Raw genomic sequence first — 18,325 nt, 5'->3', positions numbered from 1 at the left:
TCCTCAAAGAACTCCAGCAAATTTGTCAAACATGACTTCCCTTCATAAAGCCATGCTGACTTTGTCCTATTAAATTATGATTATCCAAATGTCCTGTTACTGTCTCCTTAATAATGGACTCCAAAATTTTACCTACCACAGATGTTAGGCTAACCGGTCTATAGTTTCCAGCCTTCTGCCCTTTTTAAATAAGGGTGTTACATTAGCAGTTTTCCAGTCTGCCGGGACCTTTGCTGAGTCCAGGGAGTTTTGGAAAATTATTACCAATGCATCCACAATCCCTACCACCACTTCCCTCAAGACCCTAGGATGTAAGCCATCAGGTCCAGGTGATTTATTCGCCTTGAGTCCCATTATTTTACCGAGTACCACTTCCTTAGTGATTTTGATCGTGTTTAGCTCCTCCCCCCCATAGCCCCCTATTTGTCCAGTGTTGGGATATTCTTAGTGTCCTCTACTGTAAAGACTGATACAAAATATTCATTCAGTGTTTTTGCCATCTCCATATTTCCCACCATTAATTTCCCGGTCTCATCCTCTAAGGGACCAACGTTTACTTTAGCCACCCTTTTTCTTTTTATATAACTATAAAAACTCTTACTATCTGTTTTTATATTTTTTGCTAATTTACTTTCATAATCTATCTTCCCTTTCTTAATCAATCTTTTTGTTATTTTTTGCTGTCTTTTAAAGTTTTCCCAATCCTCTATCCTCCCATTAGATTTGGCTACCTTATATGCCCTTGTTTTTAGTCGAATACTATCCTTAATTTCTTTACTTAGCCATGGATGGCTGTCTTTTCTTTTACACCCTTTTCTTCTCAGTGGAATTTATATTTGTTGGAAGTTGTAAAATAACTCCTTAAATGTACACCACTGATCATGTATCGTCTTACCCTTTAATCTATTTTCCCAATCCACTCTACTCAATTCCAGTCTCATACCTTCATAGTCTCCTTTATTCAAGCTTAGCACACTTGTTTGAGAGCCAACCTTCTCACCCTCTAATTGAATATGGAATTCAACCATGTTATGGTCACTCATTCCAAGGGGATCCTTTACTAGGACATTTTTAATTAATCCTGTCTCGTTACACAGGACCAGATCTAAGGTTGCTTGCCCCCTGGTCGGTTCAGTTACATACTGCTCAAGAAACCCATCCCTAATACACTCAATGAACTCATCCTCAAGGCAGCCCTGCCCAATTTGATTTGTCCAATTAATATGATAGTTTAAAATCCCCCATAATTATAGATGTTCCCTTATTACAAGCCTCAACTATTTCCTGATTGATACTCCGTCCAACAGAGTTGCAACTGTTCGGAGGCCTATAGACTACGCCCACTAGTGTTTTTTCCCCTTATTATTCCTTACCTCCACCCAAACTGTTTCATTATCCTGATCTTTTGACCCAATATCATTTCTCTGTATTACAGTGATTCCTTCCTTTATTAACATAGCCACCCCACCTCCCCTTCCTTCCTGCCTGTCCTTCCTGATCGTTAAATAACCTGGTATGTTTAATTCCCAGGCATTGTCACACTGCAGCCATGTTTCTGTAATGGCCACAAGATCATACCCTTATGTAGTTATTTGTGCCATTAACTCGTCTATTTTGTTACGAATGCTACGTGCATTCAGATAGAGAACTTTCAATTATATTTTGTGACATTTAGTTCCTGCTTTTGCCCTTTTTATTACTTTACCTTTTACTCCATACTTTCTGCCCCTTCCTGACACGCTCTGGTTTTTAATTTCCCCACTGCTACCTAAGTCTATGACCTTCTCTGTTGTCATTTTTATTATTTACTCTCTAGGAACCTCCCCCCCACTAGTTAGTTTAAAGCCCTCTCTACAGCCCTAGTTATATGATCCGCCAGGACTCTAGTCCCAGCACTGGCCAAGTGAAGCCCATCCCAACGGAACAGCTCCCTCCTGCCCCAGTACTGGTGCCAGTGTCCCAGGAAGCAAAACCCATTTCTCCCACACCAGTGTTGTGAGTCTGATGTACTGTTTCTGCATTGATGACAGCTGCAGAAGGATCCAATGGTACACTGGTGAGTTTCAGAGGTAAGAAAATGTTGAGAAAATAATTTTTAATGCATTTACACTTTTCTGTAGGTAACAAGTTTTGAACTGGATGTCTAGTCCCACCTCATTGGGAGAACCTCTCTCACCAGTGACAGACCACTTCTGTAACCTCACCTGCCGCTGCCATCTGTTCTAGCCTAAGGAAGGAGTCACTGGAGATCCTGGGTGCAAGAGCTCACCTTTGTACAGTGGTTGTCAGTGTTTGCAGCATCTCAATGCTGTCAAACACTGAGAAATCAGCTGTCAAAAAAATGTGCGTGACCCCTTTAAGAAAACCAGCAGATGACGCATCATCAAATTACGTCATCTGACACTGGCTTCCTCCTAATTGTCTGGCAAGCCTGCAGGGTGGGCTTAACAAGGCCAATTGACGCAAAATCACGTCTGTGGGCCAGATGTCGTTGGGAGCGAGACTGGAACCCGGAAGCCACCTGACCCGCTCCCAAGCCGCCTTGACCCATAAAATCGCAGCCTTAAACTCTAACCCCCATTTCCTTATTCCCCATTATATTTTCTCCTGTCTCTGCCCCTAAGTGACCCAGGTTTACTTTTGCAAATCTCTTCCTTTTTACAAACTTGGGCTGATAACTGGCAAGTAACATTCACGTCACACAAGTGCCAGGCATGACCATCTTCAACAAGAGAAAATCTAACCACCTCCCCTTGACATTCAATGGCATTACCATCATCAAATTCCTCATCATCAACATTCTGGGGGTCACCATTGATGACAAACTTAACTGGACCAGCCACATAAATACAAGAGCAGGTCAGAGGCTAGGTATTCTGTGGCGAGTGATTCACCTCCTGATTCCCCAAAGCCTTTCCACCATCTACAAGCACAAGTCAGGAGTGTGATGGAATACTTTCCACTTGCCTTGATGAGTGCAGCTCCAACAACACTCAAGAAGCTCGACACCATCCAGGACAAAGCAGCCCGCTTGATTTTCACCCTATCCACCACCTTAAACATTCAGGGCTAGATTTTCAGTTGCTTGCGCCAGCAGTTAGCGCCTTAAGAGAAGTGATTTTCGGGCGCTATTCGTGCAGCGCCCGGGCGCAGTGCAGTTTGCACCCCGCCCCAAATTAAGTTGCCCGTTAGCGCCGGCGCAAAGTTTAGCGGCCGGCCGGATGTGCGCGCAGAAAATGACGTCACATCCTCGTGCAACGCCCTTTGGCCGCCCCGAATCCAAACTTCAGTCGGACCGCCCCATTCTGCGGCTGGCGTCCAGAGCGTTTGTAAAATGGAACGCAACACACCCTGGGGAGCGCAAATTAAAGGGCACTCCTCCTGCACTATAAACGGCAGTCTGCATGTGTTGTGTGGAAGGATCCAGTGTGTTGTTGTGAACGGTGTATTTATATCCTCCTCCTCCTCCTCCTCCTCCTCCTCCTCCTCCTCTTTCCCCCCCAGACTCTGCCTTTGAAAAAAACACATGCACCCTTCCCCTTTAAGAGCTCACTGGCACCAGAGTGTCTGCCGTGCGCTGCGCCCGAGCTCGGGTGCTGCGCTCTGCACCGCCGGCTTAGCGCCTAAAGATAGTAGTGGAACGCCTCTTTTAGCGCTCCACCAACCTCTTAGGGCGAAGCCACTGAATTTCCGGCAACGGGGCGCTACTTTGGGGCGGGCGCTAACTTCGGGCGGGCGCTAAGGTTAGCGCCCCAAAACTGTCTATACTGAAAATCTAGCCCTCAGTCCCTCCACCACCGGCGCATCGTGGCTGCAGTGTGTACCATCTACAAGATGCACTACAGCAACTCGCCAAGGCTTCTTCAACAGCACCTCCCAAACCCGCGACCTCTACCACCTAGAAGGACAAGGGCAACAGGCACATGGGAACACCACCACCTCCAAGTCACACACCATCCTGACTTGGAAGTATATCGCCGATCCTTCATCGCCACTGGGTCAAAATCCTGGAACTTCCTCCCTAACAACACTGTGGGAGTACCTTCACAACAAAGACTGCAGCGGTTCAAGAAGGCGGCTCACCACCACCTTCTCAAGGGCAATTAGGGATGGGCAATAAATGCTGGCCTTCCCAGCGACGCCCGCATCCCATAAATGAATAATAAAAGATACCATGAACTCCCGACAGGGAGCAGGCAAACAATTCCACTTGACAATAACAACTTGCATTAATATCATACCTTTAACCCACATGGCATCCCAAGGTGTTTTAATGAGGGTGGATAAAAAGAGATAAATAAGAGAATGAATGCTGCGCAAATGAAGGAGGAAATGGGTTGAAATGACCGGAAGCTTGGTCAAAAATATTATTTTTTAAAGGTTGGGAAAGAAGAAAAGGCAGTGGGGTTTTGAGCAGGAGTTGAGCTGCACTTCAGCAAAGTAAGCTGACTCTTAAACCCAGATTTCTTGCAAAAGGTCAGATCTTTTATTGCACCACGCCTGTTGCTTTTGTCCTGCACGTTTAGTATTGGAGCAGTGTCTTCTTGGATACAGACACACCTCAAAATTGCTGTATAAAGTGATGGATGTGAGCGAAAAACCCCAGATGAGGTGAGGAAGGGCATTGACTCTCGGAGAAAAGGAAGCTCGCGCAATGCCCCATAAAAGAGTAAAATTGTTAGAGTTAAAAGAGGCATTGGCAGCCCACAGTGCAACCATTAACACTTTAATGGCTGGAAAAAATGACTATTTCCTCAGTTCTCTTCAATCAATAAAAATCATTGGTGGAGAGCGACCAGTAACCAGTGCTCGACGATGTGTGTGCAAACGTCTGCCTTCCCCAATTACATGGAGAAGTGAGCAGGCATTGAAAACATTGCTCTCTGCTTGCACTGCAGCATAAACTCACAATTCTCTCTTATTTTTCTTCTGGTTTCCCTTTGTCTCCTTCATCTCTTTTTTCCATTAAAATTTTTTTTATCAATCAGTGTCTTCTTTTACAACTGTACAGGGCACTGGTGAGACCACACCTGGAGTACTGCGTACAGTTTTGGTCTCCTTATTTAAGGAGGGATATACTTGCATTGGAGGCAGTTCAGAGAAGGTTCACTAGGTTGATTCCTGGGATAAAGGGGTTGTCTTATGAGGAAAGGTTGAGCAGTTTGGGCCTATACTCATTGGAGTTTAGAAGAATGAGAGGTGATCATATTGAAACATATAAGATGCTGAGGGGGCTTGACAGGGTAGATGCAGAGAGGATGTTTCCCCTCGTGGGGGAATCTAGAACTAGGGGGCATAGTTTCAGAATAAGGGGTCACCCATTTAAAACGGAGATGAGGAGGAATTTCTTCTCTCAGAGGGTCGTGAATCTGTGGAATTCTCTACCCCAGAGAGCTGTGGAGGCTGAGTCTTTGAATATATTTAAGGTGGAGATAGACAGATTTTTGAATGATAAGGGAGTCAAGGGTTATGGGGAGCGGGCAGGGAAGTGGAGTTGAGGCCAAGATCAGATCAGCCATGATCTTATTGAATGGCGGAGCAGGCTCGAGGGGCCAAATATCCTCCTGCTGCTCCTATTTCTTATCTTATTATCTTCCTTTTCCGATTTCCCATCTTTCTTTACACCCTTCTTGACTAAGATTCGGAAGTGCTGCTTCTTCCTGGTATGGCTGTCCAGCCCCAGGGCACCCGACCCACACTAACAGGTGTCTAATCACTCAGTCCCCATCTCTGCCCACACTGGGGACTCATGTAAATTCATCACTGCTCATCCACTCTCAGCGCATATGCACAACTCACTATTCCACTTTTCCCATTCTTTCTCTCAGTCTTCAATGAAATCAGGAAAGTATTCCTTACGAATAATTTTCAGGGTCCTTACATGGTGGCGCACAACCTCAGTGATATAATTCTTCCAGCCCATTCTTGATTGGAGTATTCTGTCCACACGAGCAGTAATTGATTACTACAGTCAGAAAAAGTTTTACATAGAATAGTACAGAAGGAGGCTGACGTAAGAAAACTACTAGGCACTTGGTCTAAGCATTAAACAAAGCTTTAATCAACTGTTTTACAACATGGAGGTCTAGTTGTGTCCTTCACTAGTTCCTGTTAAGAATGTCCTGTGCAAGCTGGGCCCGTGCCCGAGTATTTATGCTCTCCCTGGACAGCGCCACCAGTAGGCCGTTCAGTATTATTTCATAAGTCTTTCTTTCATGAATGACTGATTCATGTCATTGGCCACTTGGCCCAATGTGCCTGTGCTGGCTCTTTGAGAGTGCGATCCAATTAGTCGCACTATCCTGCTCTTACCCCATAGCCCTGCAAATCTATGATGGATACTATTACTGGCAGATAAAGTAATGCAAGGTTTTGTGGTAAACGTACTAGCCATTATTTCAAGGTTAAAGCTTTTACACACAAGAAGGATTTTGAAAGTTGTTAAAGTACTTTGCTTAAAAGGGGATCATTTTATGGAGCGTGAAGGTTCTTTTAAACTTGATCAGGCGAACAAACAAGAATGTCATAAAGTCAACACAGTAAATATAGTGACTAACATTTTCAGAATGATACATATTTTATAGAAATTAGTTACTTCAGTTTTATTAGGTCTTGCAGGTCTCATTTTATAGGACACAACAGTGCAATTTATTGTGCATTAAGTACTTAAGATTTGATTTGAAATTGTAAATAAATATACTTTGGAACAATAAAATTAAGTGGCCACATGTTTTGGTTTAAACTGTCTAGTAGGTAGCATGGGATGGGGAAAGAGAATTAATGGGTTAACATAAGAACATAAGAAATAAGAGCAGGAGTAGGCCACACGGCCCCTCGAGCCTGCTCTGCCATTCAATGAGATCATGGCTGATCATCGGCCTCAACCCCACTTTTCCGCCCGATCTCCATATCCCTTGATTCCCCTAGAGTCCAAAAATCTATCTGTCTCAGCCTTGAATATACTCAAAGACTCAGCATTCACAGCCCTCTGGGGCAGAGAATTCCAAAGATTCACAACCCTCTGAGTGAAGAAATTCCTCCTCTTAAATGGCGTACCCCTTATCCTAAGACTATGCCCCCTAGTTCTGGACTCTCCAGTCAGGGGAAACAGCCTCTCAGCACCTACCCTGTCAATCCCCTTCAGAATCTTGTATGTTTCAATGAGATCACCTCTCATTCTTCTAAACTCCAGAGAGTATAGGCCCATTCTACATAATCTCTCCTCATAGGACAACCCTCTCATCCTAGCCCATTAACGAATGAGACATAGGCTTCGGGCTGAATGTGTATGCCTGAGGCCCCAAATTTACACCTTGGTTACCTATGTGCTAATAATATATTTCATTGGATATTTTTGCACTGGCAAATGATGTGAATTTTTATGTAATTCTTCTGGCAGATAAATTTTCATTTGTTTTATCAACGACTATAAAGAAGTATATTGGCAAGTTGATGTCTGAATGTGCAGACAGCTAGATGTAACTGCTGCGACGTGAGGGGAAAGGCTGAAAAAGAAGCCTGTGGCGTACATGCAATGGCATTGATTATGATTGTTTTTCTTAATTATATAACAGCAGCACTAAATATGTTTTTAATAGGACAATGTCTTTTTGATAACAAGGGTCTCAGATGTCAGCCATATGTCAGAATCCCTAAAGTGTAAGCAAAACCCGACCTCTCCAGGGCAAGATGAATTTTCTCTGTCCTCTCATGTTCCTATTATTAGACAATGGAAGTGTCACAGCTGTTGTATTAGAGTGAAGATTCCATCCTTTCACTACATGATTTTGATCAAACTACAGATATTGTCCCACTAGATAACCTGTAACTGTTCCATAAATTCAGGATTGGACAACACCTCAGTACTTTCTGAAAATACAGTCTGCAGACCATATGTTAAGGTGACATTTATGTGATTTTTATCTGAGATTCTCTCATGTATAAACTTTAATTAAAACCACATAACGTAGATTTTTTTTAACCTGTAAATTGGAGCAGAACCATTCTGATGTTTTGGATGCTTTATTGACAGAAGAAAAGACAGATAGCAAAAAGGGCAGATTTCTGACTCACAAATTCTAATTAGTAGATTCATGTTATTGACCCGTTGTCTTGATTTAAAAATACCTGTTATTAATTTGGATCATCTAGTTCCAAGTAATGAGCAACATGCTGCTAACACTTCCGTGAATTCAGCAGCATATTTCATTAGCAATGCCTCGGCTTGCTAGAAAGATGAAATATTTTTATGTCCTATTTGGTTTTAAATTATTTCTTTAACTGCTTGAGGATGTAAAGACGTTAATAGACAATCACAAGCAGAAGAAAAAGAAAATTAACCCCTAAAGAGCTAGTGGCTAGATTGCTAGATAGTTTCCCCTGCACTAAAATATTTCCCCTCCCCTCCACTATTCAGGCCATCTTCTTCAAACAAGAGGGCTAAGCAGTCTGACCTGTTTCTGTGGGAGCTGTCAATTATGGTTTAGCTGCTGGTACAAGTGACTCTCTCTTTGATCTAAATTCTTCCTTGTCACCGAGCACCTGATGATAAGAGTGAGATTAGTCACTCAGCTTCCAGGGGAAGTGTGGTCTCGAGCATTAGCAGAGGCTGGTATTCAGCATAGTGCAGGAATGAATGATGCTACCAAGCCAGTAACTCACTGCATTTTAATGAACTTAGACTGATTCTTTTTAACATTTTATCATAAGACGCTGCTTATCCTAATCGATGAGTTAAGCTAGAATATTTACAAATAGGCCTACATTTTGAATGTATTGAAAAATGGCTTTAATGAGACAGCCACTGAGTTCCCAGAACAGTGAACAACAAAGATTAAGAATACTTGATACATTTCGTGTGTGCATCAAATTCAGCAAGTAGACATAGAACGCGGTCTAATACTGGTTTAGTTATAATGAGTTTTACTGCTGCTCTTACTTTCTGATGCACTGTAATTAATATACTCAAAATAACAGCAACACAAATTATACAATCAGGTCTGATTAAAATTTTTGCTTTTACCACAATCATTTTGGTAAATGATGTTGTAATTCATAAACATGATTGAAGTCAGCAGCTGAAGCTGATCTGACTACAACGTTCCAGGGTCTATACTGGAATTGCCACTGGTCTCCATTTCTACATCTCTTTTATATTAAATGTTACAGAAACAAATATAATATGAAACTCCACTGGACGTAGCAAAGAAGTTTGGCCAGTACTTAAAATTAATATACAAAAAAGGCAATAAAGAAGTAATGAATTTTCCGGTGCTTAAAGGACCGCTGTACACAGGAGGCATTAGGCACTAGGCTGAACTTTAACTGTGATCGGCCAAAGCAAAACCTAATTATCATCTCCCGTAAGAGAAAAAACCTTATGTTTTTTTACTATGCTTATTTATTATGCATCTCTTTCTATTAATTTGGATTGAAATTAAAAGTCTCTTTTTTTTTGGTCCTGAAGGCAGATAGGTAGCAATATTATGGTAATCACTTACCGTAATCTAGGCTGTTACTATAGCAACAGAATCTGTAACATCATCTGAAGTGCAGGCCATGAAGCATGCAGTACAATCAAAAATGGTGGTTACAAATGTGAATCAGACGTCTTTGAAGGCCATTTAAATACCTTTGTTATCTTTTACATGAAGTCTTTTGAAACTGCCCCGAAACATCTTTATTTATGTGGCTCTAGCTTGTCAATAAGAGGGAACAGGTTCTGAGCTGTGAAGGGCATAAAATATATCTTTTTACAGGGAGGCTAAGAACAGCTGGAATAGGTTGGCAGGAAGGAGGATTGAGGCTAGGACATGGAATCATTGAAGAAACAGCAAGGTGCTGTCATAGGGTTGCCAACTCAGGGTGGGCATATTCCTGGAGGCTTCAATCACATGATCTCCCACCTACAACCGCCCTGGTCAAACAGCCTTTTTTACTCATCTCCAATATTCTAATACCTAATAAACAGCAGCTTTCGAAGAAAATGATAAAAACCACAATTTTTGTTTAATGGCCCGACTGATTTTTCTCCCAGGTTGCTTGCAGCAGCGTCTAGGGGTTGAATTTCTAATCCCCGGAGATGCTAGGACAATCCTGGAGAGTTGGTGACCCTGTGCTGTAATTGGAATGGCTCAATATTGTCGTAGCATTGTATCCACGGTCAAGTACAGGAAATTCCCTGACTATTCCCTCCAACCTGGACATTGTATGATTGATAGATTCATGTGGTCAGTTATAGAGGCTGAACAATAAGCAACATGGAGTGGAAATTGGTTTGAGCTGGTCTGCTGGTGCAAACTGAGTGCAGGGAACGATTCCTCCACCGGAACAGGTAGGCCTGCTGAGGCTCAATCGATATTGGGCCTTGGTCCTCATTTTAATGACCGGCAAGCCGCATACGCCTACTGTGCTTTCCCCAGGCAGCCTGCCGGTGAAGCAGCGATGCCGGCAGTAATGCTCCGCACGAATGTAAGCATTTTTAAACAAACTTACTGACGTAAGAAAACTACTAGGCACTTGGTCTGAGTATTAAACAAGGCTTTAATCAACTGTTTTTCAACATGGAGATCTAGTTGTGTCCTTCACTAGTTCCTGTTAAAGAATGTCCTGAGCAAGCTGGGCCCATGCCCGAGTATTTATACTCTCCCTGGACAGCGCCACCAGCAGGCCACCCAGTATTACTTCATAAGTCATTTCCACATGAATGACAAGATTCATGTCACTTACCTTTTTGGTGTCGTCCTCCAGCGGCCTCTTTAATCACCGCTGCTTAGGCCGCATGTAGACTAAGTAATCCTGAGCCGAGCAGGCCCGACAACTGCTCCACTCAGGGTAAACGAATTGCCAGAATGGATCCGAAACAGGCTTTAGGCCTCTGATAGCATGAGGCATAAGGCCTCTTTTAGACTGACGCCAGGAATGCCTGCACAGCGCCCCCACCAAGATCCTGTTAAATACGTTTAATAAGTTGTTTGGGCATGGGAGGTTGTCTTCCTAAATTGGACCTCTGTTCTCCCCGTTTGCATCCCAGAAAACAGGTGCAATGAGGTCCAATTTCACCCCCGTATGTCTTCAACTCTGAAGCCTATAGTTATTTGTTAGCGCCTGACCTGCAATAACAAATGCTCATGATGTCCGAAATGGATGTAACACAACGGGCTCGAAATTTGTTTATGCCCCATTTGGGGGCGGTAGCCGAATTAGCGCCGGACATTTATCTCCCGGCCAGAAGTACCGTCCTGGCCGCTAAATTCGGCTTACCGCCCCGGAGAGGAAGTGGAGCGCTATCTTGGGCGCTCCATTCCTTTCGGGGCGGTGTCGGGGGCACAAAGCACTCGAGCGCCAGAGCAGTACGCGGCTGCTCCGCCTAGCGCTGATGCATTTCACCGCCCCTCCCTTTCTGTGTGGGGAGGGACGCTGCGAGCTCTGCAGGGCCTCCGATAGCCCACACTAGGCCACCAGGGCGACCTGGTGCCATAGCCGCAGTGGTGCCGGGCTTCGTGATGGTGGCCACAGACCACAAAGGGCCGTCCTGGAGGTCGGCCAAAAGAAGAAAATGGCAGCGCGGGCCGCAGCCGAATCTCCCCTTTAAATACCACCCCGTGAGCGGAGGTCGGCCCGGTTTGCGACCCGCGAGTCTGGCACTGACATCGCCCACGGTAGCCTTGCGGGGTGCAGCCGAATTTCTGCTGAGGGATGGTAAGGGGACGTGGCGGGGCTCTAAGGGGTCGCCGTGCACGGCGATGATGTCATCGCCGATGCGCAGCCGCCCGGGGCGCTACTGGCCAGGGCATGGCGCTATCGGGTAGCGCCTCAGCAACGCCCCGCCGAATTTTGCGGGAGGTGCCTGTTTCGCTGTTCCCGGGCGATAACCCCTTTGCGCCCTGTTAGCGCCTGCCCAAAGGCTAACGGCAGGTGCAAAGGAGTCGAATTTCGCCCCCATATTAATTCTGCCAGAATATTTTAGAAATGTATTCATGTGGAAACAAGTAACATTTAAAGCCAGCTTGCTAGAGTTCCTTGTGCTTTCCAGCTAAATTGATACAATACATACTTTGCATGTGATAGATTCAGTGCTGATCCAACACTGTTTTATTTGATTCTAATCTGCTCTATAATACTGTATCAGACGGCAAGTCATTTAAAATGAAAGAGCAAAACATTAAGCAAGGGAAATGCAGGCATTGTATAGGCCTGTAAATCGATTATTCCTAATGTTCCATTCTCAACAAAACTAGAAATGGCAGGTAATCTAGCAATCAGTTGGAAAGGCTTTAGGAGAACATGGAACGACTGTGGGGTTGCATCACATCTCATTAACTTAATGAGTTAAAAGGCAGTGGGGTGGATATGACATAATTGGAGTCTGCCTTTGACCTTTTGGTTAGGACCCCGCTTGCCTGGGGCGGGCACCTAACACACAGCCAGAAACAAGTCAGTTAAAATGTTGGGGGTGGGAATGGTGCGGGAAGGCCACAGATGCGGCTTTAATCCCCCACCTGTACCCTTCCTGCCAGACAGACAGATGGGGAGGGGGGGGAATTAAAGTCTGCCCTGAAGAATGGGTGAACTTTACCTGCTTGGGATTAAGGTGAAGAAAGAAGGGGCTAGAAGCTTGTATCTGTGTAGTGCTTCATAGGGATTCCAGGGTGACAAGAAGGTGCTCAGTCAGGTGCTGGCAGTATGCCACCGCCCTTGCCATCTCCCCCATAGCAAGAACTGAGAGCCTCCCCAAGAGCTCCATGGCCTTCTCCTTGAGGTACTTAAGATTGGGGAAACACCCTCCGGTGACCTGCCTGTCGGGCAGTGTGCGCCAAGTGGGAGAGATGAAGTAAGAGATGTGGGCGTATGTTGAAGTGAAGAAAGGGGTTTTAGGATTGTGCATGTAAAAGATTCCAGAGGACCATAGTGTGAAATAGGACTAAGCGTAAACGTAGCATTAGCTTTGGTGAGCTTATCTAGTGAGTAACTGAAGCATACAGACCAAGAAGTTTAGATATCTGACCTGTGCTAGGTTAGGGGTGGCAGTAAGGAGAGCTACAATTGGCCTCAGTGTCCTTGAGGTCTGGAAGAGGAAAAAAAAACTATTGGTCAGGGTACCCATTCTTGAGAGTATCCAGCAATCCCTGCTGGAAGTACGGATGTGGTGAAGGCATGGTGAAGTTTGGGTGAGATCCCATGCAGTTGAACAGTTTGGTAACACTCATTAACAAGAATCACAAATGAAGAATAGTCATTTGAACGAGTTACCAGATGTTGACTGGTGCCCCCCAGCAAGGACTCAATGCCTTCAGAAGAGGAAGAAAGAGGTGGGAAGGTGGGAAAAAAAAGATAGTGAGTAAATCAAACTGCATTAACAGTGGCGGGGAGTAGAGGGCTTGTGGCACCTGCGAGGCCAGAAGAATTTCTAAGGGGACTGTGATTTCCCCCACTAAATTACAGGCCCGATGCAATGGTCCATGCAGGACATAAAGTGAGGAAGTATTCTGAACCTAATTACATTCCTTTTGCTCAATTTGAGTCCATCATTAAATTGGTTAAAAAATTGTTTAAAAACAGCAACTAATAGCGTGGATTCAAATGGAAGTAACATTTATCCCACTAAAGGATCTAGCTTTAACAGGTTATTATTCAAATGAGTAATTCACTTATGTTCATCCATCTGCACGTTTTCCTTTTGTGAATTTATTTAGCGTAGGCCATAAAGTCTTCAGTTTGGTTAGTCCCTGGAAACTATGTCCTGCTAAAGATTTGCTTATAACAGATATACACATGGATTTCAATTTGCGGATCTAAATACCTCATCAATCAGATGCGATAATACACATTGCGCCCATTACTAATGTCTTCTTACCTGGTAACCAGAGTCATTGCAAGTCATGTAGCATTTGCCACAGTTAATGCACATTTCTTCATCAATCAAAGCTACAACGTGTTCCTCGTTATTCAGCATGCCGTAGGCGCCAATATGTGACAGAGTTCTGCCAATTATTTCCTGAATAAGTACATGAAAAATAGTCAATGTAATTTGGAAAGGCAAAAGTATATAGAAATTTTCAAGCAATTTACAGATTTTGATAAGTGTGTCAGCTAATACAGTACAGGTTAACAATCCACGACCTGAATGACCAGTATTCTAATATTATACTCTCTGAATAATTACACATGAATAAAAAATAAGGTTTTATTTTTGACAGTAATAAAATTCTTTTGTAATTATTATTTTATGCATCTGGCAGTTCTTTGACTGAATTATGCCATTTTTTAAACTCACTGCGTCTTTTATCCCACAGCCCATTTTGGAGAGTACTTCATTAGTGCAATATAATTTTGAGTAGTCTTCCCCAAGACTGTTCTCCGCTATTATCCATTTAACATGTGGTGGGTGGGGCCGGGGGGGGGGGGGGGTCAATTTTTCTGGGGCCTCTCCGCCAAACCGCCACCATAACTTTGGAGGATGTTACGGTGGCCGAGCGGGAGAAGCCTGAGTAAATTCCTGGTGAGAAAGGCCACCTTAAAAAAACCGACAGCTGTATTTGAACCCCATTTTATGATGCACATTTCAGAGTCCTAAAAAGGCACAGTCTTGCAAAGGACTGTACTATACCCATAAAGTTGTATAATTTAGTATAAGATAGCTATGCATATCATTTTGCATTTATGTAACTTCTTCTGAGTGTAACAATTTTTGGTCCATCTGATACAAGGTACCTGGAGCAAGGAGGGACATCCTCTGTTTACATCTGAGACATGTCTATCTGGCTAACTCTCCCCTGCCAAATCCACACTCGACTCCAGCATCAGTTTGGAGAGCAAATATAACCCCTGGCAGTTTGTTCTCCACCATCAACTGTCTCCTTAAACCTTTCTCTCCTGCCCCCTTAAACAACAAGTAGAGGATCTTATGGACAAACTACTGTTAACTCAACTTCCCTTCCGGCTAGCTGCCAATGTAAACGGTTCCACCTCCTCAGTTACTGTCGCCTACCCGTTGAAAATTGCCATCACCACCCGCCTCCTCAGACAATCCATCCTTCATCCCTTTGCCCTTTAAAACTAATGCCCCATTTCCTATCTCCCTTTCCGCTCAAAAGTCCTTGAATATGATGTCACCTCCCAAATACATGCTCACCTTTCCAGCAACTCGCTGCTAAAATCTCTTCAATCAGGTTTCTGCCCCTGACACAACATCAAAACGGCCCTAACCAATGTCACAAATTATATCCTCTGTGATTGTGATGTTTATCGCTCCTGGACCTCTGCAGTCTTTGACATGGTTGACCACACTACCCTCTTCCAACACCTCTCCTCCATTCTCCAGCTCAGTGGGATTACCCTCACTTGGTTCCATTCTTACTTATCTGATTGTAGCCAGAGGTTGTCCACCATTGGATACTCTTCCCACCCCCAACATTGTTACCTCAGGAGCCTCCAAGGATCTTTTTCTTGGCTCCCTCCTTTTCCTCATCGACATGCTAGGGTCTTAAAAGAGGTGGCTGCAGAGATAGTGGATGCATTGGTTGTAATCTACCAAAATTCCCTGGATTCTGGAGAGGTCCCAGCGGACTGGAAAACCGCAAATGTAACACCCCTATTTAAAAAAGGAGGAAGACAGAAAGCAGGCAACTATAGACCAGTTAGACTAACATCTGTCATTGGGAAAATGCTGGAGCCCATCATAAAGGAAGTGGTAGCAGGACATTTAGAAAATCATACTATAGTCAAGCATGGTCAGCATGGTTTTATGAAAGGGAAATCATGTTTGACAAATTTGCTGGAGTTCTTTGAGGATGTGGGTTGCTGGGGTTGCTGGGTTTATCTTTACACCCTTTTTTGGACAATGGTGTAACATTTGCAATTCTCCAGTCCTCTGGCACCAGTCCCGTTTCTACGGAGGTTGGGAAGATTATGGCCAGTACCTCCGCGATTTCTTCCTTCAGTTCCCTCAGCATCCTAGGATGCATCCCATCTGGTCCTGGTGATTTATCTACTTTAAGTACGCCTTTTGGAAGTCCATGTACACCACATCAACTGCATTGCCCTCATCAACCCTCTCTGTTACTTCATCAAAAAACTCAATCAAGTCAGTTAAACACGATTTGCCTTTAACAAATCCATGCTGACTTTCCTTAATTAATCCATACTTGTTCAATAATCAAATCTGGAAGTGAGAGAGGCATGGATTTTGTTTTAGCCATATATGGCTAAGGCAGGAGCAGTTGCAGGCAGTATTACGGAGGTGAATATGGGCAGTCTTTGTGATGGTGAGGATCAGAAACATGCCTCAGGCTCGTATAGGACACCGAGGAATCCAGTTCAGCCTGAGACATTAGCCAGGTAGGGGATGGAATCAGTAACAAGGGTACAGAGTTTGTTGCGGGAGCCGAATTCAATCGTTTTGGTCTTACCAACACTTAGCTGGTGCCAGAGGATTGGAGAATTGCAAATGTTACACCATTGTTCAAAAAAGGGTGTAAAGATAAACCCAGCAACTACAGGCCTGTCAGTTTAACCTCAGTAGTGGGGAAGCATTTAGAAACAATAATCAGGGACAAAATTAACAGTCACTTGGACAAGTGTGGATTAATTAAGGAAAGCCAGCATGGATTTGTTAAAGGCAAATTGTGTTTAACCAACTTAATGAGGGCAATGCAGTGTACATGGATTTCCAAAAGGCATTCGACAAAGTGCCACATAATAGGCTTGCCAGCAAAGTTGAAGCCCATGGAATAAAAGAGACAGTGGCAGCATGGATACGAAATTGGCTAAGTGACAGGAAACAGAGAGTAGTGGTGAACGGTTGTTTTTCGAACTGGAGGAAGGTATACAGTGGTGTTCCCCAGGGGTTGGTACTAGGACCACTGCTTTTCTTGATATATATTAATGATTTAGACTTGGGTGTGCAGGGCACAATTTCAAAATTTTCAGATAACACAAAACTTGGAAGTATAGTGAACAGTGAGGAGGATAGTGATAAACTTCAAGAAGTCATAGACAGCTGGTGGAATGGGTGGACACCTGGCAGATGAAATTTAACCCAGAAAAGTGCGAAGTTATACATTTTGGTAGGAAGAACGAGGAGAGGCAAGATAAACTAAAGGGTACAATTCTAAAGGGGATGTATAAACAGAGAGAAGGTGGCAGGGCAGGTTGAGAAAGTGGTTAAAAAAGCATACGGGACCCTGGGCTTCATAAATAGAGGCATAGGGTTGGATTTTCATTCGGGGACGTGATGGAGGCGGGACTACAACTTTTGGGGTTGTAGTCCCGCCTCCATCGAGATGCGGCCAATCCACGTGATTTTAACTTGATTGATCTTCTTGAGCCCGCCCAGCGGGCTCAGCAGGCCAATTAAGAGCCACCCAGCAACAGGTGATGTCACAGACTGAAATTTCATCTGTCAAGAGGTTTTGACAGATGAAACATCAGTGTTTGAAAGCTCTTTGAAGTTGTCAAACACTGACTGTCTTACTTCTAACATGAGTCCTTCTCCACAGACTCAGTTAGAAATCTTTCTTGCACAGAAAGCTGCAGGCTGTCACTTTTGACCGTTTGCAGCCATTCTGCTTTCTGTGCCGGTGAAATGAGGGACTCCCAAGACCTGAAGGAAGGAAGGCTGTAAAGGTAAGAAAAGGTAATTTAAACTTCTTTAAACACTTTAGACACACCAAACACACTTACCTTTGCACTCATGCACACATCAATCACCTGAACACTGACATCTCGACCCATCCAAGTCCTTCAATCCGATGACCCACCTGGCAAACTTGGCATGATTTGGAGCTGTCGGGAATCCCACACTTCAGCATTAAAAATAGGGATTAGGCTAAAAACTGCCTGTTAACTACCTGTTAACAGGCAGTTAATTGGCACTAATCCCCTTCCCGCCTCGGGGAGACGGGTCCCAGTGCGGGTCGGGTACCCGCCTCCTTTGAAATTGCCATGGAGGCGGGTTGGGGGCGGGATGGGTTCATGCCCCCCGAATTCGCGACTTTAACCCCCCGCATGCCTTCAATCCCACCTCCACGGCCCAATGAAAATCCTGCCCATAGAGTACAAAAGCAAGGAAGTTATGATGAACCTTTATAAAACACTGGTTCGGCCTCAACTGGAGTATTGTGTCCAATTCTGGGCACCTCACTTTAGGAAGGATGTGAAGGCCTTAGAGAGGGTGCCGAAAAGATTTACAAGAATGTTTCCGGGGATGAGGGACTTCAGTTATGTGGATAGACTGGAGAAGCTGGGGTTGTTCTCCTTAGTGCAGAGAAGGTTGAGAAGAAATTTGATAGAGGTGTTCAAAATCATGAGGGGTATAGACAGAATA

The 18,325-nt window shown here is 44.1% G+C and overlaps 1 protein-coding gene across 1 annotated transcript in view; it reads right to left on the bottom strand.

Moving 5' to 3' along the window:
* LOC147122292 (dihydropyrimidine dehydrogenase [NADP(+)]-like) overlaps positions 1-18,325 on the bottom strand; it is a 1,139,740-nt gene that overhangs the window by 13,574 nt on the left and 1,107,841 nt on the right. Inside the window, exon 22 of the mRNA XM_085983269.1 lies at positions 13,856-13,996. Within this exon, the coding sequence (XP_085839395.1) occupies positions 13,856-13,996 (141 nt within the window). The remainder of the gene's footprint in view (positions 1-13,855; positions 13,997-18,325) is intronic.

This window comes from Somniosus microcephalus, chromosome 3 (genome assembly GCF_052327205.1).
Source record: "Somniosus microcephalus isolate GS21.2 chromosome 3, FLI_Smic_1.0, whole genome shotgun sequence".
In the NCBI taxonomy this organism is placed as follows: domain Eukaryota; kingdom Metazoa; phylum Chordata; class Chondrichthyes; order Squaliformes; family Somniosidae; genus Somniosus; species Somniosus microcephalus.
Note: the sequence above shows the minus strand (reverse complement) of the source record. Positions and strands in the feature narration are given on the sequence as shown.